The sequence below is a fragment of the Nothoprocta perdicaria genome, unplaced genomic scaffold (assembly GCF_003342845.1).
Source record: "Nothoprocta perdicaria isolate Ctin4 unplaced genomic scaffold, notPer1 scaffold_140, whole genome shotgun sequence".
NCBI classification, from domain to species: domain Eukaryota; kingdom Metazoa; phylum Chordata; class Aves; order Tinamiformes; family Tinamidae; genus Nothoprocta; species Nothoprocta perdicaria.
Window position 1 is genome coordinate 694,781 of NW_020454539.1, and position 27,020 is coordinate 721,800.

At 41.5% G+C, this 27,020-nt stretch overlaps 1 protein-coding gene across 2 annotated transcripts; it reads right to left on the minus strand.

Moving 5' to 3' along the window:
• Positions 1 to 48: 48 nt before the first annotated feature.
• Positions 49 to 24,517, minus strand: PLCXD1 (phosphatidylinositol specific phospholipase C X domain containing 1). 2 transcript variants are annotated; one of them, XM_026034257.1, is made up of 7 exons: positions 24,495 to 24,517; positions 13,437 to 13,583; positions 9,574 to 9,710; positions 6,751 to 6,879; positions 5,656 to 5,811; positions 1,868 to 2,051; positions 49 to 1,363 (listed from the first exon to the last, which is right to left on the minus strand). In XM_026034257.1, the coding sequence occupies exons 2-7, from the start codon at positions 13,546 to 13,548 to the stop codon at positions 1,080 to 1,082; spliced, it is 1,002 nt and encodes a 333-aa protein (XP_025890042.1). In that variant the 5' UTR covers positions 13,549 to 13,583; positions 24,495 to 24,517; the 3' UTR covers positions 49 to 1,079. The 2 variants fall into 2 exon arrangements, with proteins under 2 accessions (XP_025890042.1, XP_025890041.1); XM_026034256.1 differs by lacking the exon at positions 24,495 to 24,517 and adding an exon at positions 18,386 to 18,488.
• Between the last annotated feature and the right edge of the window lie 2,503 nt (positions 24,518 to 27,020).

Sequence of the window (27,020 nt, forward strand, 5' to 3'; positions counted from 1 at the left end):
TTATTCCTGACACTTGGTAGTTTTTTACCTTCATGATCATCTATTATTGCACAGTTCATTAAAAAAAAATCAGAAAAATAGAATTATTGTSCAGTAACAAGCAGTATAAAACACTTAGTTTTTGCATAAGCATAAACATTTATTGGGGTGAAAAATAACCGTAGAGCTCCTAAAATAGATACATCATTGAAAATCAGTTCTAAAACGCAAAAGAGCATGACAAAAGCCAAGAAACTGCTTTTATAGAGCAGGCCCTTTCTGTGGACATTGGGCACTAGTTTCATGGGTGTTTGTTTTTGGTGGCAGCTTCTAATAACWGTCAAAACTGTCTAGGGACTTGCTTACTTCTAGTAGCTTTAGATTAGTACTAGCATGAAAGTATAAAAAGTAGTAAATATTTTTTAAATATATGCATCTTTTATAAAATCATGAAGAATATTGTGATTAYCCCTTGATAAAGTGGCTCACAACTGACACTCAACATACAGTAGTAGTACAGCTGTTCCTAGACCTCCCATGCTCTTGATGTGTATAAAAATAATTTCAAATAGGATTGCTGGTGAACTCTCTTTAATATATCAGGAAGATTCTTTAACTGTTCATATATTTAAGACACACTRTGAAAACAGACAAGATAGTTTCGTGCTAATATAAAATAGTGAGAGATGGAGCTTGTGAGTATGTGCAAAATATCTTTGACATGATTTGAAGTTGCAAGAGAAATAAAATCTGATCACTGAATAATTCATATGCATACTGACATTGTACTTATCCGTCTGGCTCAAAAGTAAAATCAAAATCAGATTAAGTTCTTGGGACTGTCAGTATTAGTGATGGTGCAGAAGCTAAGCACCTCCAATAAATTGTATCTATACTGTAGTTCTCTAGAACCTTAAGGAAGGTCTTCCTGCTCTCTCCAGTTTTATCTGAAAAGGTCTTTAAACCCTGATGATACTGAGCTCTCCTACAGAGTCTTGAAAACATCCCTCATTTAAATTAATTGGTCCTTTGTGTAGTCCAGGATTGTTTAAAGCAGGAAACATTAAATGCAGAGAAGGTCTTTTCAAAGAAGCAGCAGCTCAGAATGGCTCGGTATTTCCTCCAGCTCCTTTGCCATAACAGTTTAATGGAGGATTAATTTTTTTGTTAAGTTCTATCACATCTTTCACAAAGTCATTATTTCCTATGAAGTCTCCAGCAATGATGTTAATACATTCTTTTTTTGTTCCTGGATACTGTTGCTTTACCCAGATTTTCAGGTACGGAAGATTCTGGAGTGTCATTTTCTTCAGTGATCCAAATGGGTGTGCGAGAATATACGGTAAATTTTCAGTAAGATTAATCCCTGCTACAAAGAATCGTTCTGAAACAACAACAAGAAATAATCAGAGAGTGACACATTAAATATTTCTTTGGCAAAACTATTAGCTGCCTGGTATTGCACTATCTGCAGATCTAGTTCCCCTGGGAATCATTAAAACTAAGATCTTTCTGCATTCAGAGTCACTTCAGTAGCCTGTCTTTCTTCATTGGAGCTGTATGTCCTACCTGATAGCCATGAAAACACAGCTCAAGTATGGAAGCATTGCAGTTTGAGCTCTGTCTAAACTATTCATTGCAAACTATACAGTCCCTGTTAACTAATCTTCCTATATAAAGCATATTCTCATAAGGAACACTTGCAGACGAGCAGCTCTCAGAAGCACCAGGTGCATCTACACGAGCATTTTCCTGTGGATCGCAGGAGTTTGCTTTGAAGCAGCTCTCCCCTCCCTCGCTCCTTGCCTTCACCTCAGAGGGCAGCAGCAGAGCTCGTGAACCTCATTCCTTTCAGCCCAGACCGCACTAGCGCCCGCGGGGCACCTACCAGGCCGGCCGATCCGCTTCATGCGCTCCAGGTACCGGATAAGGCGCCGCGTGGCCGTTTTGTTCCCCCACCAGTACGGGATGGCAGGCCACAGCTCGCAGTGCTCCTTCACTAGCAGCTCCTCTTCGTACGAGACTATCACCTGCTGGCCCCGCTGCCACAGGGTGCGCAGCGTCGGCACCACCTGCAAGCAGTCGCCCCCGTGCCCAAGTCAGCTGGGACCTGCAAGGGAACTCTGCAGCCCTCTTCCCAAAGTTTAAGTGCTGCCGTATGGAATTGCCCCAAGAGGCACAGGTTGCATTCAAATCACGCTGTTAAACYCGCAGCCAGGGAGGCTGCGGGCTGGAAGACAAGCTGCTTAAGGCCAGCCAGGGTCCGTATTGGCAACAGCAGCTTGTGAACCTCAGTGGAACAAGGGCAACTCCTTCACATAAACAATTCAGCTAAGGTAAGGTACCCGTTTCACATTCATGCACCTGTTTAATAGGAAAAAACATTTCTACATAGGCACCCATGCACATACCACCTTTGAATAAACCTCAAAGACAAACATTCCTTCAAAGGAGCTGGGAGGAAAACAAATCTGTGCAAATACATCTGTATTCTTCAGGTATACAGATGTATTTGTACATCTGTACTTCTGTACAAATACATCTGTATTCTTTGGGAATACAGATGTAGAGAACCACAGATAATTTTGACAGCTGTTGTGTAATTCAGATGTGTCATTATAGTTAGGCATTCACAAAAATTGAACTGCTTAGTCTTATATAGTCTAAATATGTTTTTTAATTGCAATGCACTTTTTAATTAAAGACAAAGTGGTACATGGTGAGTGTTAATTCTGATTTCTTTAAGAGAAGGGTATCCCAAATCAATGCTTGAAGCAGAAACCTAAGAAAAACAGATATTCTGATACTAGTCTGTAATTAAAATGATTTAATATGCAATAAAATTTTCCAGTCCTCAGTAGTTACCACCAGACAGAATTGTGGCCCTCTGACTATATTATTTGAAAAAAAYATACAATTAATAATAAACATTATTTTTAAGGATTTTGGTGGTGAAAAGGAACTGGCTTGCRAAAAGAAAAGCGTTTTACTATGGTCCTGTGAATTTATTAAAATCAACATTGGAAATTTTAAGGCGAATCTTAGAGCTAGAGATTTAATGAAACAGGAATTCCTCTGCTTTCATACAAGAAAGAGAGCATGTGCATCCAACTAGGTCAGAAAATGCTGCACAGATTAAGACAGAAGCTACTCCTGAGCTACCAAAATCTGTTGTTGACAGAGGCCTTTGCTTTGCTACAGCTGCCGGCTTGGGTCCTAAGGGCAAAAAAGGAGGTGAGAGGCTCCCTGCCAGAAAAGCTACCAGAAATGGATACATGATCATAAGCGCTTATTTTGCGAAGAAAACGGAAATGAAACTGTAGATGTTTGACAAGRGATTTTAAGCCCTAATAATCCAGATCAAAGGACTTGAACAGTCAAGGCAATTAAAATTTTGAACACAATGTAATATTGTCACACTGTGGCCTCTACCAGTACTACATAGAGAGGGTGGTTTGCAACAACACCTCGCAGATGCTTTCGCACAACACTGAAGCTGTGGGCTTGAATGCCATCAGGATATTTTTAAAAACAGTGAACAAGTAGATGGTATTTGAGGTAGAATACATGGGATTTGAGGTAGAACAGGTGGAATAGCTGTGATTCTGAAAAACTCAATTGCTGCCAAATGCTCAAAAGTCATCACTTAGCAATATGGCAAGATTCAGTGTGTTGCTCACAGGCACCCTCCTGCCCTCTTCAAATACATAGTCTTCAAGTTTGAGGAAAAAAATGGGCTTTTCTGCAGTGCCCTCCCTCCCTCCCTTTGGGCACCACTCAGAATCAGGCTCCTTTCTACGGGCAGGTCACGTCAAACCACTTGTTATCACCTCTGTTGAGCAAACTCTCGGCAAGAGCTTGGCCCTTTTACAATGAGGAATTTTTAGAGCTCACCCTGTGTCTAAATGMAAATTTAAATCAGAATCCTCCAATTTTGCCGAGAATTGTTCTATTTTAACTCTGCTGTACAAAGTGCTTTGAAATGGTAATGCTGAGCCCCTGACTGATACGCTAGCTTCAAAGGCTTAATTCGAATCGCAAACAAGGTCATCATTATCCCGCACCCCTCGCATCTCCGGAGAAAACTCTCTGTTCCTGTACGTCTTTGAAATGTTAATTGTTTAACTGCTAAAAGCTCCCACACATGGTACAGAGAGGAAGATTAAGTTCCTAGAATTTAACAAATAAGTTTTGATTATTTATATTAGGACTCGGCCGCAGGTTTCAGCACATTAGGCTGTCTGGAAGGTCAGCTCCAGCTGAAGCACAGTAAAGTGAGTGCCACCAATGCAGTGGCTGTGTGACAACAACACGTGTTCTCAGCCCCTTCTCAAATAGTGAACACACAGCTGTGGCACGAACACCTTGGTACCTATTAGTACCTTGCTGGCAGCCRCAGTGGAGAGATGCTGAACCAGAAAGCAGAGACTGACCCTCTCCTTTCCCTGCTGCCTCTCTGAGCATGCAGGCGGCCCACATGGACCCAGCAATGTGCAGAACACGCTGCTGCAGCTTATGGTGCACRCTTAGTCCAGCACTGAACGAAAAGGGGCAAGTAGCCAGAAAGCAGCTCTGCCAAAAAGGGCTTAGAGCTCGTGACAGACAAGTCAAATACTGGGCAGCAATATGCCCTTGTGGAAAAGACCACGGGCAAACTGAGCCATGTTWGTATGGGCTCACACAATAGGTCAAGAGAAATAATTCTATACTTCTCTTCTACATTTGAGATACCAGCTCTCGAGTGCTGTGTCTTGTTTGGGCTTTCCCATCACAAAAAGAAATGTTACTCCAAAATGTTAACTCCATTGACACACTGGAGAAAGTCCYGTGGCAGGCAGCCAGGGTGACTGGGGCTAGAGCACAACATCTGAGGATAAGCTGTTAGAAAAGGGTCTGTTCAGCCTGAAGACAASTGTGGACTGACCTCACTGCTGTCTGTAAATATAGATGGGTGGGCATCTAACATCTGATAGAAGCAGATTCTTCTCAGGGATGCACAGCAAAAAGATGAAAGGCAACAGACCTAAGCTGGACCAAGAGAAATCTGATTAGATGTATGACAGCGGTCCCTTCTCTGAGCAAGTGGTCAAACAGTGCACCAGGCTGCCCGGAGMGGGAGCAGAACCTCCATCCTTGGAGTCGTTTGTGTTTGCTCTGCATGGTGGGGTTGGATCAAAGGACTTGCAGCAATCACTTCCAACCTAAATTATTCTAAATGGCTAAACACCATTGTAGTTAAGTACTGCTGTGACAAGATTGAATAGACATTGTTTTGAATCCTATCAACAAAGCAAGGGAGTCTGCTGCAGCCGGGACCAAATTCAATTTTCATGGAAACTTTCCATGGCACTTAACTTTTTTTTTTTTTTTTTTTTTTTTTTGCAAAACTAGGAGAGGACAGTGGATGGCAGTTTTGTCCCTTTTACTACAAGTCAGTTGATCCCTTCTCCACACCGGGGTGTGTGGGTTTGTTTCATCTCCTACTTCAAGTGAGCAAGTGACATCCCAGAGTCATCTGAGGAAGGCCACTTATTAAGTAAAGACTTTCTCTCTGATCCAGCAAGCATAACTTGAAGATAAAAAATATATAAAGATTCTGAATCAGTTAAATATCTCACCATAATGTATTATACCAACCTTAAAATAAAAAGGGAGAAAAAAAGATCTCACACTTACATTTCTTGGACACAGCTTACACTGAAAAATCTCTTTTATACGGGCAACAAGATGACAGTGAAGACTCCTAGTTAATCCATCAAAATTCCTGCATGCTAAGATAATAACTTCCTGGGGATGAGATTCCAACCACCTCAAGACTTCACACAGGATATCCTACAAAAGAGAATCATGGCAACTAAGAAAATATTCTGTAATATGCAAGAGAAAGGAAGTAAAACAAGCTGAGCACTTACAATAGGTCAGAACCACAGTAATAAAAATTTGTGTAGGGTTTTGGAAAACAGCTGTCTGGCAGCCCACACTAGTCCTAGAAACACATGCCAGGAGAAATTACTTTCTGCAAACCAGTACCTATTGGCTCTGGGCATGAATTCTTCCTCATATATTCAGTGGCTTTGCATTTTGATAACATCCATCAATCTCTTACTTCAGAGGGGCAGGTTAGCAATAAACACATCCTCCCAATCCTTTCAATCTTTGTTAGTGGCAAATCTAGAAAGTGGGAAGCGACCTGTGCTTGCTTAATCAGGCAAGGGCCCGTTTCTCTGTTTGTTCCAGGCAATGAGATCTTGTAGATGACATGCAATTAGCCACTGACATTGACATTTCATGCCAATCAGCATGAAATATTAAGATACCAAAGGTTCAGACTTGCAATCATAAAACTGAGGTTTAGCCATTTATCCTACAAGTCAAAAGCTGCACTAGCTGCCTTTTTACTTTACAAGAAAGAGTTGCTGTGATTTCATTAGGCTTTTAGTATCTTCTTTTTAGTAACTTCTCTCTATGCTGGAGAAACAGGATTGCCCCAGGTAGCTTCCCAGGACAGCACGAGACAAACATCAGGCACTTGGTGAATGGCTGATAGATGATCCTGCTTGAGGATGATAAATTGGCTGGTGCTGAAATGTTACTGGCAAGCACTGAAACTAACTTCCAGTTCAATAACCAGCCCTGCAGATASCCTCTTCTTTCAAGTCCTCACATTAGGAAAATAAATACCCGATCTTGGGCCAGCATTCCTGGATGTTCTCTTTTTAAGTAAAGGAAGCACCACTTTTATAGCCTTTATTCCACAGATAAGGACAATACCTGAACCGTAACAGTTGTATAAAGCATATGCACGAAGTACAAATTCATAGATGGGTCATTAGCTTTGTGGGCAATCCTCAAATCCAAATATCTAACTCCAGCCTCGAGTTGCTCTGTCACACTCAGCTCCTGAATGGTAAAACAAAAAACAAAGATCCGGACAGTTTGGAAGAGATATGGTCCTTTATTTTAGAAACTGAAAGAAAGATGCAAAGTTAGCTCTGTGACAGTTTTTCCATAGGTCTTTCAACTTTAAAATGATGCTTCATGGCACCAAGTGGTAGCTCTGAATTCTTGTACTATCTGACAAGATGGATTCTAATTTCCATGRGGAATATGCCCCAGATAAAGATTAGATTCAATTCAGACCTCCGCATTTGTTGTGTTCTGAAAGCTTAAGATCCATTAACCTGTGCATAAACAGACAATCATTGCTCACAAGACTATTATTACAAAGAGAAATTGCAGGATCAGCGTATCTTAGAAATACTGTATTTATTTTTCTAGATCAAAGACTTTAGAGTGGTTTTCTCTGTGGAGCTGTTTCTCAGCAAAAGGAAAAACAAAAATGGAAAAAAAGTATTGGCTGTCATTCTTTTTCAAAAAAAAAAAAAAAAAAAAAGGCTCTCTAAGTCCTGTAGAATAGAAGTCCTCTTCTATTTAACTTTGCCTTAGGTCCATCCTATTTGCTGTGAGGGTTGAAAGGAATGGATGGAACAGCGGGCTTCTAAGACAAAGTGTCCCAAATGATATATCTCTTATTTATAATCAAGGATCTCTTTGCGCAAGAAAGCAGAATCAATGTAATATGTTTAAAAACTAATTTGTCTCGATTCACTCTGCTTGTATGGACAACCCTTTAAGGAAGGATTCATTGAGTACAAGGCTTTAAGTCAGCAAGGATTCAGCTACAACCAAATCAAGACAAGATACTGAGCCTAAACATTCACATTCTAAGCATYAGTGCCAACACAGTGCGTAGATACCCTGAAGGATGCTCACCCTGCTTAACTTAAACCAAGCTGGCTCTCTATTCTTAGGATTTGGGGAATTTCACCTCCCGAGGCCGTGCCCCACAGCAGARCGGGGTGCAGCCCCACGCGCCTCAGAGCTCAGGTGCTGAAGGTGCACAGGCCAGCCTGGCCCTGCCCTCGCTCCTTCAGGCCGGAGCAGCTGCAGGAGCGATCCATGCCCAAGCCCACTTCTGCGCTGCGAGCACCGCAGCGCTCTGTGCACCTGCATTAACCTTTGCAACCACGGCAGGGAGAAAGAAAGGGTCTGATAGACAAAGCGAGGAAGGYTTCTCCCCAGGACATTCAGACACCAGACTAATCACCTGCCCTGAATTGCCCTTTGGACACATTTCTGTCTTTCTGTTGACTTCATGAGATAACTAGAGAGATCAGACTCCTTAATTAGTCACCTGATTTTAGATGCTAAACTAAACAGCAAGACTACCCTCCCAGGACCAAATTTAAGAAAAGGCTTTAGGCAGTRATACTGCTGGATATGGTGATACTGCTGGATGCAGTGATAGTGCTGGATCTCATGTCAGATACTTAGGGCAAGTGTGAAAGCTGGAAATTTGCCTCGAAAATCTAACACAATAGCCACTGTATGTAAAAGATTTGCACTGCTAGAATAACACAAGAGAGAGTCAGATCTGCATCTAATCATTGCCTAGAAATTGGGACTCCAAGAATTYGTGGATCCTGGCACAGGAAGGATTCCTGGATCTTTGGTCTGGCTAGCAATGGATGGAAAGATCTTCTCGCCAACACAACTAAGCAACAAAGTGCTAAGGAGGGGAGGGATCACAGTCCTGCCTTTCCCCAGCCAGTGTTGTGCCGTTTCCAGCTCAGCAAGTTGGGTTCAGAGCAGAAAATGATTGTAGTGGTRTAAGGACCTTGTTTGTCTGCATCAAGGTCACTTTATCAGCCCGCAACCCGCAAGTCAGCGCATGTCTAAATCCTTCATTAGTTTAAGCCACAAAGCAAACAGCAGTTCAAGGGAAGACACTATGATAAGAGCTCCACTCCATTTCAGCTGATTGCTGCTGCTACATGTTTGATATGTCATGGTGTCTAAGACACAAGGGCTGCTCAAATACAACACAACAAGGTTATGTATAATTATTGCTGTTTATCAATTATTCTATTTTAATTCACTAATAATGAACTGTTTCTTCAATAGGTTTTTGGTACTTCTTTGATGCCCTGAAAGTCTGTTCTTTAGAAAAATCTTCAAAAGCCCCTGCTCTTTAGAAATATCTTCAAAAGCTCTAGTTCAAATTGTGATTCTCCAATTCTGTCTTTAACAATACACTTGTGAGGAACAGAAAGAGATAATTACTAACTTTTTAAATGTAATAATTCTTAAAAAAATGAATTGAATGTAATAATTCTTTAAAAAATGAATAAATGTAATAATTCTTAAAAGAATGAATGAAAAATGGATGTGGGGTTCCACAAAATCCTTTAATTTTTAAGGAAAAAGAAAATATTTCAAACAGCAATTTTGTCAGTAGTGCTGTCTGAGATATGTAATAAAGCAGATGAAAACAGCTGATTTCTTACACAATACTGATAGCAACAAYGACAGATACTAACTTAGGAATAAAGCTAAAGAAAAGAGAAAAGCCCTTTTACGTCTAAACTCTTTTAAATATAGCAGTATTAAATGTTACTTATAGCAACAATAAACATGACAGAACATTAGTTTCTAAGTGCAAGAGGCCAATTTTAAACATCTTCATCTATTTGCCCACAAAAGAAGAACCTGACCCCTTTCATTACTGCAGCACAAATGCCAGACAATAGTTACCTGCGTTGTGGACCACTTCATAATAATGGGATGTACAATGCAGGGCATACATTTATTTAAAAGATTCACCAGCTTCGATTCATTGTCACTAACAGCAGAGGTTTTATCCAAACAGTAGGTCATAGTGTCATGACTCCCTGTAGAATGCAAAAATAAATGTGTAGTTAATGTCCACCCTAAAAAACTCAACACCTCGATACACAGTCATATTGCCTGCACACACTTGGCCTGCTACCTGATTACCAAAACATGCAAATATATTGCCTAACAGCATAATTASTTGTGGTGAAGAGGTAGGCTTTTCTGCAGAAACCACTCACTTGGCATTAAGRGCTTAGTGTAAGATCCTAGTGAAAGAAGGGCACTGAGATTTGCCTCAACAAACTGTATTAAAATGGCCTCTTCAAACTAGTATCCTCCACTGAAACAATTACCTTGACRTGAACTCACTTTTACCAGGAACAAACAGCTGAAGATTGAACCAGTCGAGAATTTGCTCAGATTCCAAAGTTGTTCAAATGCAGGATTTCATACTCCAAGCCCAGCATTTTTGCACAAGAAGATACACAGAACTAGGAGTAAAGTGTGAAATTCATCTTCTTACACTTTTGACTGGACCAGCTCCATCTAACTTGGTACTTCGAGCATTTGTATTWTACATGCCCAGAAAAAAATGCTCTCCTGGAGCAAAAACCCACATCCCTTACACTGCCAATGCAAAGCTTTCAAACAAAAATACAGGGTAAGTTTATATGCAATAAATGAATAGAATCTAATTTTTGGTGGACTTCAGAATTATCTGACTCTTTCCAGCACAGGGAACTGTGCTGAATATTGCTTCATCACTTGTCCAAAACATATTGGGGGCAGGTGAAATATCAGAATTAAGCAGAGCATAGCCTAGGAAAACTTCAGACTTCAAAAGAAACCTTACAAAATTTTATGCATTTCTTATATTTAATCGAATTTCTGCTGCAGATCACAGTTTCTTCAGGACAGGCAGCTGGCGACTTTGCTGGCATTTTTTTCCATTATTTCTTGAGATTTTGTAAAGCATCAGTAAGAAAAGATAATACGCATGAGGTGATATACTGGAATTTTGATGGAGTATCTGTAGAGAATTTGCATATCATCTGTTTTTTAAGCTTTCTGACAAACAAATTGTTCACTGATGCCTGGAACTGCCTTGTTGAAAGGTGGGTCTAACTGTTCCCAATGACAATACTTCCAGTCAAAAGAAAAGAGCAAGATAGTATTTGAAAAATAAAATTATATGAAGCAGTCAATAAACTTTAATGGCTTGATCTTTTTTTTTTTTTTTTGGGGGGGGGAGGGGGAGATGGGTCCTTTTTTTAAACTTTAATTTATGTCTAATTTCATGTTTAAAGGCCAAACAGAGATTGTTGCCCTTCAAAGCAACAATCATTCAATTCAAACAAAGAACTTTGTTTTAGAAGTTGAGAGTCAAATCATTAAATACCAATGGACCAAATCCAACCATGAGAGGAGTTAACAGGATTCCATCAATGGATGTTGCATCTACTGCTGCCAATCAGCCTATCGATAGTAACCTTTAATTTAGGAATCTGTTCTGTGAATTGCAACAATAAAAGGAAGAAGGGTATATCCACAACGCCACGCAACACAACACAAGAAGAAAGAGGAACCAGGCAGCTTCAGAGAAGAGCATTGCTTTGGCCACACAGGGACAGGGTCTGGTGCAATACAGTATTAATGATAGGGGTTTGCCTCTGTCTTTCCCAACTTTCTTGTAAGCCCTGTTGTCCTCTCTGTTCTGAGATACAGAGCCTGGCATCCCCCTCCAGGACTCACTCTGGAATGTGATGCCTTTCCCACTTCCTGAGGATGAGAAGGGCAGGCTTGGCTTCTGCAAGGATGTGAGTAACCTCCATTTCCAAACGGGGCTTCCCAACATTGCTCCCTCCAAAAACCTGCTGGAGCTGTCCAGACCTGGTTGGTCTTGATCTGGTTTGGTCTGACTTGGGCCAAACCAGTTTTATAGGTCAGCTGGAAAGGCAATAAATATTTCAAGCTAAGTGGCCTGCAGTGCTCTGTAAAAGTCCCCTGAGTGCTACAGAAAATTGGCTTGCCTTCAACTATGCTTCTCCTTCCTACCTAATCTCCATTCAACCTCCTGTAGCTTTAAACAAGGCCAATTCAGAAAACACTCCAAGAACCAGAACAACACACAACTTGCAAATTAAGCAGATATCCCATTTCAAAACAAGCAAATATTCAACACATAAATATTTGAGAAATAATTTGTTCATGAGAAAAAGCTCGTTGTTATGAAGAGAGGTAGGAAATCAGCCCAAGGTACACATCAGCAGGCTTTCAGCTTCTACATCTTTCAGCATCCAGGAAACAATATGTGAAAGCGAGTTTAAAAGCTCTTTAGAAATGACATAGATCCTTTTCTGCTACAAAAACACTGAGCACACTATTAACTTTTAAAGATTTTTTTTGCAAGAGGAACTAAAAAAAGAGGAAAACCAGATTTTTATTTTTGTCAYATGTAGAAATATATATTTCTTTTCTGCTCTTGTTAGTTAAATACAAAATCTAGCTTCTATTTATCCTATCTGTACATGAGTATCCTTACAGAGGCTTTACCACAAACTAATACTTATCTCCACCAAACTGAAGAGTTGGAAGTCTATCCACCTTGTCCCCTTTTGTAATTTCATCAACTGAGAGGTCCACTTGTTTCGATGTTTAACATCCATTAAAATTAATCCTCTGACAAAATACGATAAGATTCTGTTTTTAATTTCCCTCCATTGTCCACAAAGAGCAGAAAAGCAGTCCATGAAGAGCTCAGTTCTCTGGTCTTCCCAGGAGACCCACTCAAGACAAGACTCGATTTTTCCACAAATATATCTTTGCTGAAGTTAGCCAAGGATCTTGCCTGTAATTTCACAACCAGTCACCTACACAAACACCCATCTACATGYGGTGCTGCTTCCCACTCAAATTATCCTCATCTAAAGGTGCAGAAGAAAATTTGGGCTAGGTCTTTTATTAAGTAGTGATAACCCATCTGCACTGTGGAAGTTAGCAAAGCGAATAACTTGAGAGACAACAATTCTTCAGCGTCTTTCCACGCACAAACAGGTTCTCTTGTAATTTCTTCATACAGAATAAGAAACAAATTCAGTTCAAGGTAATAAAGAGAACCACATAATCCAATAATATAACCAAAGAAARGTGAATGGTGCTTAAGTCTGAGAGTAGTACCAATGAGGCCACTGGCTACCATAGTATTTATATTAGTATTAGTAGTATTAGTAACCTAGTATTAATACTAGGTTAAATATTAATACTAGGTTAAATGCATTTTTCAGAAACAGTAACCGCACAATTAAGTTAAAATTTTTTTWAAAAAACCCACACTAATTAAAAGTTCCATCTTGATTTTCTTTCATACCTTTYCAGTTTCTTTTAAACTCTATAAAGAAACAAATAAGAAAGTAAAAATTCTCTCCTTTAGGAACCATTTTGGTATGTATTGAATAGCAGCCACATAAGAGCAAAGCCACCAAGGCCAACATGGATAAGTGTCCAGTTTATTAACACTRGTCTGACAAGATGATGCACAATATCTTTTAAAATCCCCTTTTCTTTCCCTCAAAAAATCCTTTTTCACCTGCATATCAAGAAAAACAAATACAGATTGAAAATACTTTCATATATACACATGTCACACAAACACTCCCCCAAATGCTTCTCCCACACACTGACCCAAATAGCAAATACAGCCATCCTGAAGTAGAACAAACAGGATGTTTCCCTGCTTAAGCAATGTGTTAATAGGACAGCAGAGAACAAAAGTTAAACTTTACCTGGAAGAGATAAGTTGTAGAGGGGAATATCCCAGAGACTTTCTGGTAATTGTGACATCCATTGACCATTTTCATGGCACAGGTGAATGGACGTTTGAAAAGTACCTTCCATTAGTATTTATCTTAATTAAGACTTCATAGGATGTTCTGGAGGAAAAAGAAGAAAAATATTAAAACATTCCATGTATTATAGTTGAATTTATACCTTTCTTCATRGACAGAATGTATTTATACATGATATAAAAGGTGAACCCTTTGCTCAAGCTGTTATAGCAAAATGTAATTTAGATACTTTTCAGTTACAAAACACATTGCTTTTGAAAATACAACACACCACCAAAGCCACATTCCAGTATTCAGCTTGAAAAATGGCTATCTGAAAGAAAAACACAGTCCAGTATGCACAGCTTGGGTGTTGTGGAGAAATCACTACCTACATCGGTTATTGTGACACTGCACAGAGTAGCCTCCTTCCAGTGTGAAGTGGTGTCCATTCCCAGATTCAGTGGGACTCATGGCAGGACTAGGGCAGTGTTCAGGGCCCCAGTTCACATTGAACCATCAGTTCAGCTGCTACAGCAAAGCCCTGTGGAAAGTCTTGAGAAATTCTACAGGATACAGCATTTCCACGGGGTCAAGGAGGAAAATGTCAGTTATCTTATTCTCCTGAAGCTATAACATCTCTTTCCTTTGAGAAAATTTCTTGATACCTATCCTCTACACCATTACTGAGTGCAGGCCCATGTTCAAATATACTTTAGTTTGGTTAGATCTTCCTAAAAACTACTCTGGGATCTCTCCAATTTGTCTACAGGATTTTCTGTAAAATTGGCAACTGTGAGTCAGAAGTCCAAGTAGGTGAAATCTCGCTGAGAAATCATGGTCTTCAACATGGTCTGCTTAAACCACAATGCTCATTTTTCACTTTATGTTCTCCTGAATGGCACATAACAGGAAGACAAACTGTCCTCAATGCTATATTTTCTTTCTGGGATATTGTTGAAGTCCCAGCAGTGTTTTGGAAGGTGATGATCCTCCACTTTTTCAGTGATTTGAAGGGTTTCTCTGTTTTCTCTCAACTGATACAACAATTACCAATAATAATAACACACCTTCCTTTTTAAAGATGGCACAGAGAATGTCTCATTCTTGTTTGCTACAGAGACAGCTGTCAGTTGTGTATTACATGGGCACCAAACTTCCTGATAGGTCCCATGAGTATGTTGCATCTCAACGTATTCATTTCTAAGATTGCTTCTTTCCAAATTTTTCTTTGGGCTGCTTTTGAATTAGTTAGTATTTCCGGTTTGGAAAAGGACCATACCATTTAGACGAACAGTCTGTGGTTTTCTTCAATGCAATGTTAAGGATTTTTGTGGCAATCACACTGGATCATCTGAAAGGCAACTTTAGGAACTGCTTTGCTAAGTTTTATGGGTGTATTGCATGGAACAGATGCAATGTGCTTTTATATCTGACAGTGTGCAGCATCAACCATCCAGTCCACCTTGTCTCTGGTCTCTCTAAGTACAACTACCCCAGTTAAGATAAAAATGGGATCATGTAGACTGAGGGAAATATCCAGCTGCCTTGCTTACAGGTTAAGAGTCATGTCCTGAAGGCAACGAGACTTGCTGGTAGTAGGCAGACCGAAGGAAAAAAAAAAAAAAAAAACTTGCTTAAAACTTCAAAGAAAGAACCATTTACTGAGGGAATCCCAGTTTGAAAGATCTGTGCTGCAGTGATTCTGTGACACCAGTGGTGTTGTAGAAGGTGTTGCAAAGGCAATAGAGWCTAGAGTTCCAAAAAGCATTGAAAATACTCTTTTTATCTAGGCCACAATGACCACCCAACTCCATCTCCTGGAAACACTTTCTTTGCGCACATGACAACACTAGCTCAGCCTCAAGGAAACTCAGCAGGACCAAAGAGAATCTAACACTGATTAGTGCAAGAATTTGAAACTGAAACTACTTGATCGAAAAATTCTACAATTCTACAACATGCTTCTATTTACCTCTCTTCAACATTAACTAGCGCATACTGCCTGTTGGAGGAGTGAGTGCTCAGGGCAAAGCTAKAGAAACTGAAAGTTGCCTTTGACCAAGTGAATATAACCCCTTGCTGAGGTCAGTTGGAAGCTCCAGAGCAGAARCTAAGTCCTCATCACCCCAATGTACTTGTGCTTACTACCCTATGTGAAAGATTCTACAACAAAGCGGCCAAATATATGCAACATGCAATGTTGTTCAAGGACATACAGGCTTCTGCCCTGCTATCAGCTTGCAGGAGCACTCTCTGGACCACAGCGTCTATCTCCATCTTACTGAGACAACCACTAGCGACTACAACACTACAACTACAACAGGGACAACAAGTAATAGCAGAAATAGTTAGCCTGTTGTCCCTGCCAGCTCTCCCATCTTTACTAAGCCTTTACTAAGATAAGCAGCTACAAGTTCTAACACCCTCTGGCAATATTTCAACTGTACCACAATATGCGGTGCCTGTGACATGGAGACATTCCTCATGCTGCATGTGCATGACACATGCTGCCCATGTCCTGGGTGTAACCTGGGGGTTTCCTCCTGGTGAACCACAGCCAGCTCGGAGGTTATCCACATGCACAGGTCCACTACATAGGCACGAAGGAAGCTTACACCACCTCTTGCTCGCTAAACAGCAGATCTGTGATGGGCCTAATGTAAAGCCCAGTGGAAAAAAAATGCCATGGATTTATTTGAACAAATAAACAAAGCAGGTGTTATCTCTTTATAAAGGATAAATATATTTACACGTAACTTCTTATGCTTACACTTACTCTTCTTGGGAACACAGGTTCAAATCGCAGGTAGATCAGCTCAGCCTTCTTCTAACTCTGAAATCTAATGTGCCAGGTTTCTTTTGTCTTTTGAAGACCCCTTGCTCTGACAAGAGAGGCCTGACACTAATCTTCTCTCTTTTTTGTATATTTTGTGGTCCTTCTGACCACACAGCACCCTTCTCCCAGGACTATTCTGCTCTAACCTATGTACCAGGTAGTATCAGTGCAGAGATGGGCTGTATAAGCTTAAAACATTATTGCTACTTAGGATTTGTGGAAGGACAGATTGTCTTTTGCCTCTCCCGGCTATAAAGCCATCAGGAAGTGTGAGAATGCGATATTCCAGCATGTGAGAGCATTTACGTAGGTGTTGCATGCTGATTAGAAGCTTAATTACAAACACTGGGTTTTGTTTGTTTGTTTTGTTTTATTTCAGTTCTCCTCTTGCAACCGACAGCTCCCTTTCCAGAGGCTTTGAGGCTTCCTCATTCCCATTCCCCAAAACCAGCCACATGCCCCAGAGCAGGTATGCAGCCTCTCAGAGGGTGCCCAGTAAGCCCTGCTGGCCAGGAGTGCTGGGATGAGCCACTTTGCATGGGCAAAGCTCCAAGGGCACCTTTATAAAGCACCGCTTTGCCCTTCCTCTTCATCCAGCATTGGTTTCCTCCAGTAAGCCAGTTCAGAGAGCCTAAACTAACTGTTACTACTACTACAGGAAAAAAATAATACTCGTTTTTAAGGGCATTTATGTGTCTCTTGTACTATTTCATCACCCAGTTAGGAAGGCCCCAGGACTGGCCCATGCTGGGGATGACTCAGTAGGGAGGAATCCCTTTTGGAAACAAGATCAGCTTTGCCAGGTGGTAAAACTGACCCTTCTGCACTACCAGGCCAAAATCCACCCAAAGCAGGTTCTCAGCAGGTCCAAGCCTCTGTCACTGTCCTGACCTCTGTGGGACCGGGACAACTCACGTAGGCACCAAATCTTTACTGAGGAGCACAAGGAGCATCTTGCCAAGCCTGGGAGAACCAGCCCAGAGCAGAAATGGCAAGAACTTTCTGCAAGGCCAGACCTGACAAGACAGAAATGCAGGAGCTTCCTGCTCTTCCCAGCTTCCTTCTCAGCTTGGTGTAATGTAAGTAGGTAATGCACTGGCGGAACAGCCAGGGTACACAGAGCTGTTGTTTATCAAGTCTTATGCAGAACTGACTCAATTAAATTTGGTCTCATYCCTTGTGTACCACAAACTTCAGATCCTCTCCTCACAATTTCCAAACTGATTTACTATCTTGCATTTCAAATTTAGCATATCTTTTAGGGAGAAACTAAAAGTTGCCTGGAGGGGTGAAATTACAAGTATAGCTTAGCCCTTTTTACGAGTAAATTGCAAGCTCTGCAAAGGAGGACTGTGTCTTTATTCCCATCTTCCATACTGGGAAGCTAAAGGCCATTCCACCGTGCAGCGTAGCTACCATGATTCGCTACCCTCACTCCTAGAGTTAGTGACTGCTTTCTAACCTGGTCCCAGCGGACTCAGTGCAGATACTAAGCTAGCCTTGAGGATGCTCCTTGGACATAAACAATAAACAAGCAGGAAAATAGGCAAACTCACAAATAAACTGAAGATCTCTGACACGGAGCAACACGTTCTAACTCAGAAAGCCAGTGACATTGGGTGGGATCTCTCCCAGGTGAGGACTACATCCAAAGTACACTTTGGACATGCAGATCTCTTTCAGGCGCTTCCAAGTGCCTTAGACATCGGGTGAGAGCCAAATGCCACCCAGTTCCAGGAGGGAAACATGGTTACTGAATGTCTGATGACATAATTAAAACATTTTCTACAGCCTAATTAACCACTAACTAATGTCACAGTAATTACAGGAAACATTTTTATGTGAATTAAGTGAACTGCCACAATGAAGAATAAGTTTCCAGTCTCCCCGAGCACACAGGCAAAAGCACACACTAACTGTAAGCAGTTTGAGTATTGCAGAACCCAGCTGGCAGCTTGCATTTCTGAGCAAGAGTAGGACTGCAGCATTTCGGATCTACATTATAACCCGATATTTTGCTCTCAGGGAGCGAAGATTGTTCTCTCCCCTTTTTCATTGTTCTACTTACTCCAATGAATGATATAGTTTCCATTTCAGCCCTCCAGCTCTTCAGAGAGATTTCCACTTCTCCAGCTTTCCCTGTGTTCCTGCAAAAAGACTGCACCTCACACAGCAAAGCAGGAAATAAATGCAAACAAGCACTGCGCAGCACCTGCCATTGGCCCGGCGCCGCAACGCCCAGCTCAGGTCAAGTAGCAGCAAATTTTAGGAAGGTGGAGCAAGGGAAATGAGATAGAACAGATGTAATCGGGGCTAATTGGAGCCACGTAAAATGCGCAGATGAGACACTTAGTGGCCTGAAGATGTATTGCTTCAAGAATAACTTGCAGGCAGGGAACAGGAAAAAAAGAAATGCCAGTTACTGGCATAATGTTACTGGAGAAATTTTACTGTGCTCCTCATAGACTAAAATAAATGGGAAAATATTTCAAACAAGAAAAGTAAGGAAAAGGAAATCAGATAAAATCAGCTTTAATTCTTAGCTTATTTAGAAAGTTAAGGCTATGGAGATGTGCCAAAATATTAGTTGTGTTGCCTTTAGATATTGATAAGTGCAGTATGACCAGACACGGTTTTGACTTTAACTCCAAAGCAAATCTGTATCAAGTAGTTGGGACTATCTAGAAAAACCTATCTTCAGATAGAAAAATTAAAAAGACATTTCCATCTTCATTTGAGATGAACAGAAAACTTGGAAACAACCATGGAACTGAAATCCCAGATTATCTTTCTCCTGGATGTACAAAACAGGAATGCAGTGAAGAGACACTATCTGCCRACTTGTGTAGAAGCAATTCTTGCAGATCACATTCCAGTGAAAATATTCAGAATAATCTCYAGCCATCTCTCAGCTACAGCCTTTCCAGTCAGAATCTGGAACTCAATTCTTCTTCATTTTGCACTGAATTTACCAGATGCCAAGAGAGTTGTCCCTGATTTAGTCCCAAGATCACAATCTGTCTAGAGGGATTTAGGAAGCCACTAAACAGAGGAAGGAGAGGAAATTAATCAGCAAGAGATTAAGCCCTGAGTAAGCAGGTCTCCTGAGGAAGGGTCAAGGCAAGAATAAATTTTGGCAATATCTGCAGAAATAATGATGAGCAGATTTCAAAATGAAGAAGCTGGGAAAAGGAAAAAGTCCAGAGTTTCAAAATAAATGTCTACATTAAGAAGGGTGATAGTAGGGTTCAAAAAATACTGGAGAAGGAATTTCTTRCCCTGAAGGACTTTTTCAGATTTTGAAGCATTCAATAAAAGCAAAGTTTGAGAATGGCAGCATCTGAGAGAGTCGAAACAGGCAGATATAGGAGCTTCAGCACATGCACTGGTRGAAATAGAGGTCTGATTCATAGTTGTGGGTCCAAGTGAAATAATTATTGTTTCTAAATTAGAGGGACACTAGTCATAATGCTAAGGAGAGAGGTGAGCTGAGGCTTACACTTTAACAGATTTTACTGCTTTGTTATGCCTGAAACGTACTACACTCACTCTATGAGAAATCAGCGAGTTTTTCATGGGAGTTAGAAAAGCTTTTTTGAATGGTTGAATGGCATGGGATGTGGTGTGAGCCTTTGTTCTTCTGTTCCCAATTTTCAGTTTCAGACATGGTTCACCTGCTCAAAGCAAAGAGACGAATGTCCTCACCACATTGTGCATACACTTTTTTTTTTTTTCTCTCCCAAGAACTGATGCTTCCTTCTGTATGCTGTAATGTACAGAAACATTGCTTTTAAACATTGAAATAACCTTAGCTGAATCCCCTGAGCTTAGAGCATTTGCTCTGGGGACACTTGCAACACACTGGTCATGTGTGTGTTTGTCCCTACRCTGATAAAGTCTCTCAACCCTCACCTAATTTCAGTCTTTCTCTGGAAAACAACAGAGACTTCAATATTTCTGAGAGGACACACAGCTAGTGGCAGCAGCCACAATGGCTCTGAGAAACCGGGGGACCAGGGAGACTGCCTGGGAGTGAGGCAGAGCTAGAGGGACCAGTTGACCACATGATGGGCCTGCCCCGTGGCATCAGGATCATTAGCTGTGAGCCTTTATAGTATTTATGGATTAAAGCATCTCATTCTATACACAGGTAGACCTACAGTTATGCAACAKCTCCTAAAAGAAAAATAAAAAATTAGACCAACCATCCTGACTGAACTCRGGAGAGGCAGCCTGAAGGGGTCCCTGAGCCTCCAGCCAGGCTCTCTGGATGATCAAAATAATTGGGAAAGGTTTCAGCACAGCATCTACCCCAGACCCCAGGCATCAGGGACAAAACGTGTCCCAGAGAGTCTGACTGGGGTTCCCTCTGCTTGTTTCTGATGTTTCTGGATCACTATGCCTCACCATGATGTGACTGGAGCCGTGATGACCCTCGCGTGGCCAGTCAGGAGTCTTCTTTTCCAGTGAAATTCCTRTACTAGCTACTGCCTTTTCGAAAGCTGCCTTGGTGACGTGAAGCAGGCCAGCAGGAAACCTACACACACAAGTATTCTGTGGGACTGAATTTGCTTCATGCTGTCACGAAGAAGTGTTCCTTGTGTTAGTCACACTAGGTAAACCAAGTGTGCTGTCTGACAAAAGGATCAGTCACAACACCACCAACTGCAAATTCAGACATTTAGGCACAAGGTCGGTCTTGGTCTCAGCWGGTACGTCATGCATATCTGGTTCATGAGCAAAAGCATTCTAGGGGAGATGTCTCAGGAAGTGCAAGTGCAATCTGAGGCGAACTTCCACAGAGCTTCATCCTGAAAGAGGGCATCATGCTGCAGGCAGTACTAGTCATCCACGCAAGAGCCCACAGGTGCTGGGCTGGCTGCAGCTGAGCTCAGCATGTCAGTTAAGGCCAGACATTGCTGTTATGAAAAGCTAAGGTCTACAACAGGAAAATGACACATTGAGAAGTTCTCAAAGTGGCAGATAACTTCACAAAGGCAGCTATTTATAGCTCAGACCCTTGTAAACCATTGAATTTTTTTTTTCTCCTTTCACCATGGTCTTAATCCAGCTATCCTTTAGTAAACTCTTTTCCAGCAATATTCAAAGCAACTCAAAACAATAGATGTGGTGCTAGCTGGTACTCACTGAAAAGCTTTTATCAGGAATGCAGAAATGAAAAGTTGCACAAGGGCACAACATACAAAGGACTGCAGCTACTGAGGCAACTCCCCTCTTGCATACTTGGGATCTGCTGGAACAGGAGTAGCCAACAYGGATTCACGAAAGGCAAGTCCTGCCTCAGCAACCTGATCTCCCTCTRTGACCAGGTGATCCGCCTAGTGGATGAGGGCAAGGCTGTGCACATGCTCTACTTAGACTTTAGTAAGGCCTCTGATGCAGTCTCCCASTGCCTTCTCCTGGAGAATCAGGCAGCTCATGGTTTAGATAGGTAGACTCTTTGCTAGGTGAAAAACTGGATGGATGGCCAGGCCATCATCAATGATCTGGATGAGGGGACTGAATACACCCTCAGCAAATTTGAAGACTAAGCCACACTGAGAGGAAGAGTAGATCTACTTGAGGTAGGAAAGCTCTGCAAATGAATCTGGACAGGCTGGATGGAAGAGCTGAGACCAACTGCATGAGGTTCAACAAAGCTAAGCGCTGGGTCTTGCACTTCAGTCACAACAACCCCATGCAGCACTAAAGGYTTGGGGCAGAGTGGCTGAAGAGCTGCATGGCAGAGAAGGATCTGTGAGAGTTGGTTGACAGCCAGCTGAGCACAAGCCAGCAATGTGCTCAGGGGGCCAAGAAGGCCAGCAGCCTCCTAGCTTGTATCAGGAGTAGTACCACCGGCAGAACTAGGGAAGGGATCATCCCTCTGTACTCGATACTTGTGAGACCTCAACTTGAATACTATATTCAGTTTTTGGGCCCATCACTACGAAAAGGACATGGAGGTGCTGGAGGTGTCCAACGAAGGGCAACAAAGCTGGTGAAGGGGCTGGAGCACAGACCTTACAAGGAACACTTGAGGGAGCTGGAGTTGTTTAGTCTGGAGATGAAGAGACTCAGGAGAGACCTTATCATTCTCTACAACTACCTGAAAGGAGACTGTAGTGAGGCAGAGGTCAATCTCTTCCCCAGAATAACTACAGATAGGATGAGAGGAAATGAAATTGAGTTGTACCAGGGGAGGTTCAGGGTAGACATTAGGAAAAAATTCTATGCAGAAGGAGTGGTGAAGCATTGGAAYGGGCTGCCCAAAGAAATGGTGGAGTCACTGTCCCTGGCCATGTTCAAGAAACATGTAGATGAGGCACTTAGGGACATGGTTTAGCAGGTATGRTGTTGAAGGGTCTACAATYGGACTCAATGATCTTAAAGGTCTTTTCCAACCATAAAGATTCTATGATTCCATGAAWACAATCTTGTTAATATTCCCTATCCACAGACCAATTCTGTGTTATATTTCATTCTGTGCAAAATCAATATCCAGATACACACTCAGCATGGCCAATCTTCAGAGCCTCTAAGAATGGTATAACAAATATTCTTTGAGTTGTTAGGTTGCACTCTTACAGAAATATTACTAGCACTGCTGCACACAGCATACAGATCACAATGTCATCTGACCAAAAAGATAGATTTGCCACACCTCAAAATACAGCAATAACAAACCACTTTMTCTTAAAAGCAATGGTAAAAAGCCATGCCGATGCACTGGGAATTGAGCAGCAGATACCACTGCTTTGATGAACACAGGAGATGCAGAAGAACTGCTCAAACAGTGAGAAAACAAAACAAAAAAAAAMCCACAAAGCTACCTGATTGATATTTATTTCCTCCCATGAGCCTGTCTTCCATAAGAATTTTCTTTCACTTGGACTGGAGATGTACTGACATCTTTCAAACCATGGCATGCCATCTAGAACCTAGCATACCGTTCTCCCAGGATAAAAAAAAAAGATCACTGCTTCCTAACAACAAAACAGATCCTACACAAGAGCTAACCCTAAAGACCATCTATCTCATTCAGTAATTGTTTTTTGTTGTTGTTGTTGATGATTAGGATATTTCTGACTGCCAGGTTTTGCTGTAAAAAAAWAAATAAATAAATTTTCTTAATTTGTCAATACCTCCATAACTCTTCCACCTGTAGTGATTAGGGCATGGTAATTAAGCATAAGCAATTCAGGAAATAGTAATAATTCTTATTTATAAGAGCCTAGAAGTGCATTCATTACAGTCCACCCATTTGATGCTGCAGAGAGCAAGGGCATCTGTGACAAGCTGAAGTACAAGTATTTCCTGCTCGCAGGCCACAAGCGAGGAACATGACGGCGCACCCCGTGTGCTCTGGTGTGCTTACAAGGCTTTGCTAAATGAATAGCTGCAGCATTGGAACAAGGGAAGCTCATCAGTTTSTGCCTGTGTTCATGGCCATCAACTACAAATTCAGTCATTGCTGTAAATACAGTTAATGCACCCCAGGCCTTTTAGCTCCTGCAGGGACCCCTGATGTTGAAAAAAAATTATATCAGGGTTAGATCTCTTTTTTTCCAGTCTCTACTCTGCACATAAGCAAAGTTCATGAAAGGCAAGTGAAACGAACTAAGTAACCCTGGTACCAGCTGAGGAAGTCAGGACTCTACTAATAGGGGAACTGAAAGCAAGTTAACACAAAGCTAAATTGGCAGATTGTGGAAAATAGAACTTGCTAAMTTTTTTTATTTTAAGGAAATGAGATTTATGTGATTACGCTATCTTGCATCTTTCTTCCCATTTCCTTCTCTTGGTAATTTTTAAAGCACAAATCAAGTTAAACCAAAATGATAGCAGCTGTGATATATGTGTTTTGCATATATTATATCAGCATGTTAGGGTGGCAGACGGAAGAGAAGCAGCATGCAAGGAGCAAGCAGACAGCTATGACTGAAACACAGCTCTGCTGCCCTCATGTCTCTGACCCACCAAGCAGACTACTGGGAAGGGAGCRTGCCCCGCTGTCCACACTACTGATGGTTGACAGCAGATTGAGATCACTGCTTAGAGACATGATTTTACTACAGGGCTGGGGGAAGGGTAAGATAACAGGGTAAGAGTAAGTCCTAGAAGGAAAAAAAATCCCTCTAGAATTACATTATAAGAGTTTTTAAAAATGAGAAACTCACCCCTCATCGTTCGTCAGTCCTCAACTTCCTCATTTTAAAGTGAAATTGAGCATGAAATCCCCTAAATGTTTTCAGACTTGTGTCTGATGACATTAAATGAGAAATACCTCGTCCCAAGTTCTGTCTGTAAGAACACAAGGGCTTGCATTTCTTAATGGAAATGCTGGATATACCTGAATAATTATATTTATGCAGCAGTCAGTGTTACCTTGCTTACCAGAATGTGACTGCTTCTTAGATAGCCAGAGCCAGTGACACAAAAMCGCAGATTTTCAGCCCACCTTTTCTCAAGTGCTAGTTATAACAGTTCTTTATACCATGAAGGTTCACCCCAAGATCCAGGTGGACAGAGCTGCTATCCACATACCATGCAACCCCAAGAGCACAAGTCCACAGCTTGTGCAAGGCCTGGACATGATGTCATATCTTAGCAGAAGCATTTGCAAAATCTCTGGTTATTATTTAATCCAACACCTAGGGCTAAGTGTAAGACTGTTTTCTCGCAGCCGTGCAGAGTGATGTCAGGGCTATAGAGGCTATTTCTCCTGCAGGCTTTCTCAATTCAGGCCAGGAGCACAAATRAAGACGTGACTCAGACATTCTGACAGAACAGCAGAGCTTTAGCTCCTACTTCCAGCAGAACATAGGCAGGTGCATCCCTTCGTATTACAGCCCCTCTTGTCTTCGTTAGAGAGGTTTCCTTCCAAAACAAAAAAAACTAACAACTTTCATCACTGCACAGTAGGAYAGGACAGGAGAGCCAGTTTCTTACTTTATTTTTCAAGCCATATTCCCACTGGCCAGCCTCAAGGGCCACAGGCACATCTTCACTTTAAAAAGCACGTACACCGACAGAAATCAAAATAAGCTATGGGTTATTTTTTGCTCTGCTAGTTACTCAGTAAGCCTAAAAGTTTTTGAGGAGTTTCTTAAGTCCACAGAGCGTGTGTGGACTGTGTATGAAGTTGCCCATAGAGGGAAGAAGAGGAATACAGTCGTTTCCTAAACAAGAAATTCTCAGATCATGTACAGACCCATAGCAAAGGAAGGATCCTAGTACAGAAGCAGCCAAAGTTCACATGGTCATCCCTCCCTACACACACAATCTTCATTTTCCTGAGGATATTATACTCTTTGACATCATTTTGATTACTTCACCCATCTTGACATCACCTGGAGCTTTGTCCAAGGCAACTTGCATGCACATCTGGAAGTCATTCCCTTTGGATGGTGATAGCCATATCACACTAGCTGTTGCAGCAGCTGCTACTCAGCTCCAAAGGGGGAAATTTCACTTGACACTTCTACCGTAGTGATCTGCATAGCACCTCTAGAGAGCAACTTGCTCTATCTTCAGCTAAATCAGACAATCTGCAGCCTAGAATTGACTGTTTGTCTCCATAAGGATGTCTTAATGCTTAAGGCAACTATCTCCTATGACAAGCTGCCTCTGGAAGAGGTGAAGATTTCCTTGTAAGGGAAATGGTCAGTCGAAGTTGCTTTAGGATATTGCATGGAAAAAGTTTAGTTACCATTTAAAAGCAGTTTCAGTAAGAAATGGTGACACCAACAGAGGGTTAGCATATGACTAGAACCCAGCCTTTCCTAATCTTATCGAGTGAAAAATGTTCAGCTCTTTTAAAGAAAATGTTTGAAATAAATGAGAAGCTTACAACAATTACTCTATGTGGTTTAATTATTAGAAAAATCATTAGCATGATAGACTTCACCTCATAAAGTATTGCTCACCTTGGAATGCCCCATTTGCATCATCAAGGAACTATATATGAAGCCTCAAAATAAATAAAGATATTTGTTAAAGTAAACAGAAGGTCTTTTCTGCTCTATTGGGAAATATCTAGTGACAGATTGCAGAAAGTAACAATTCTTCCTCAGCAACCTGCTTCTTAATGAAAATCAAAGGCAAATTCCTAGGATGGCAACCACCTCAAAACTGCCCCTACCAGCTATTGATGCTGCATTATGAACAGAGATCATCACCTGGCTAAGTGATAAGGTCACACTCAGAGCTGACTCAAGTTGCTCCCACTCGCTCTTGTGAAAGCAGGTGCAGACAGACCTTGTTTGCATTTGGAGCACGTGGGAGGAGGATGGAGCAAGAGCAGCAGCCAGAGGAGGAAAGATGGAGTCTGCAGGGCTTGTCTGTTTTCCTAGGCACTGATTTTTTGCATTCTCATTTCTTAGCAGTCATTCCTACAGGTTTCCATTACCAACTCATACCACAGTTCCCATGTCACCAAAACTCGCCGTGTGTTGGCTGGGTTAGGACTCTGCTGGGGTTTTCTAACTCTGTCAAAGACTTGTTAAGCAATTTTGTCTGTGCCTAAATTACCCAGAAGCAGAGACAGGAGCACTGATCTCAAGGTGGCTCCTCCAGGSAGATGGTCTTTGCATATTCATACCATGCTTTCCCTAGCTGGGTGTCAGCTGCCTCCAAAGTCCTTTAAAAAATCCTCTACCTGTTCTAATGCAAGCAGTGTAATGAACACGCCATGCTGTCAAGAA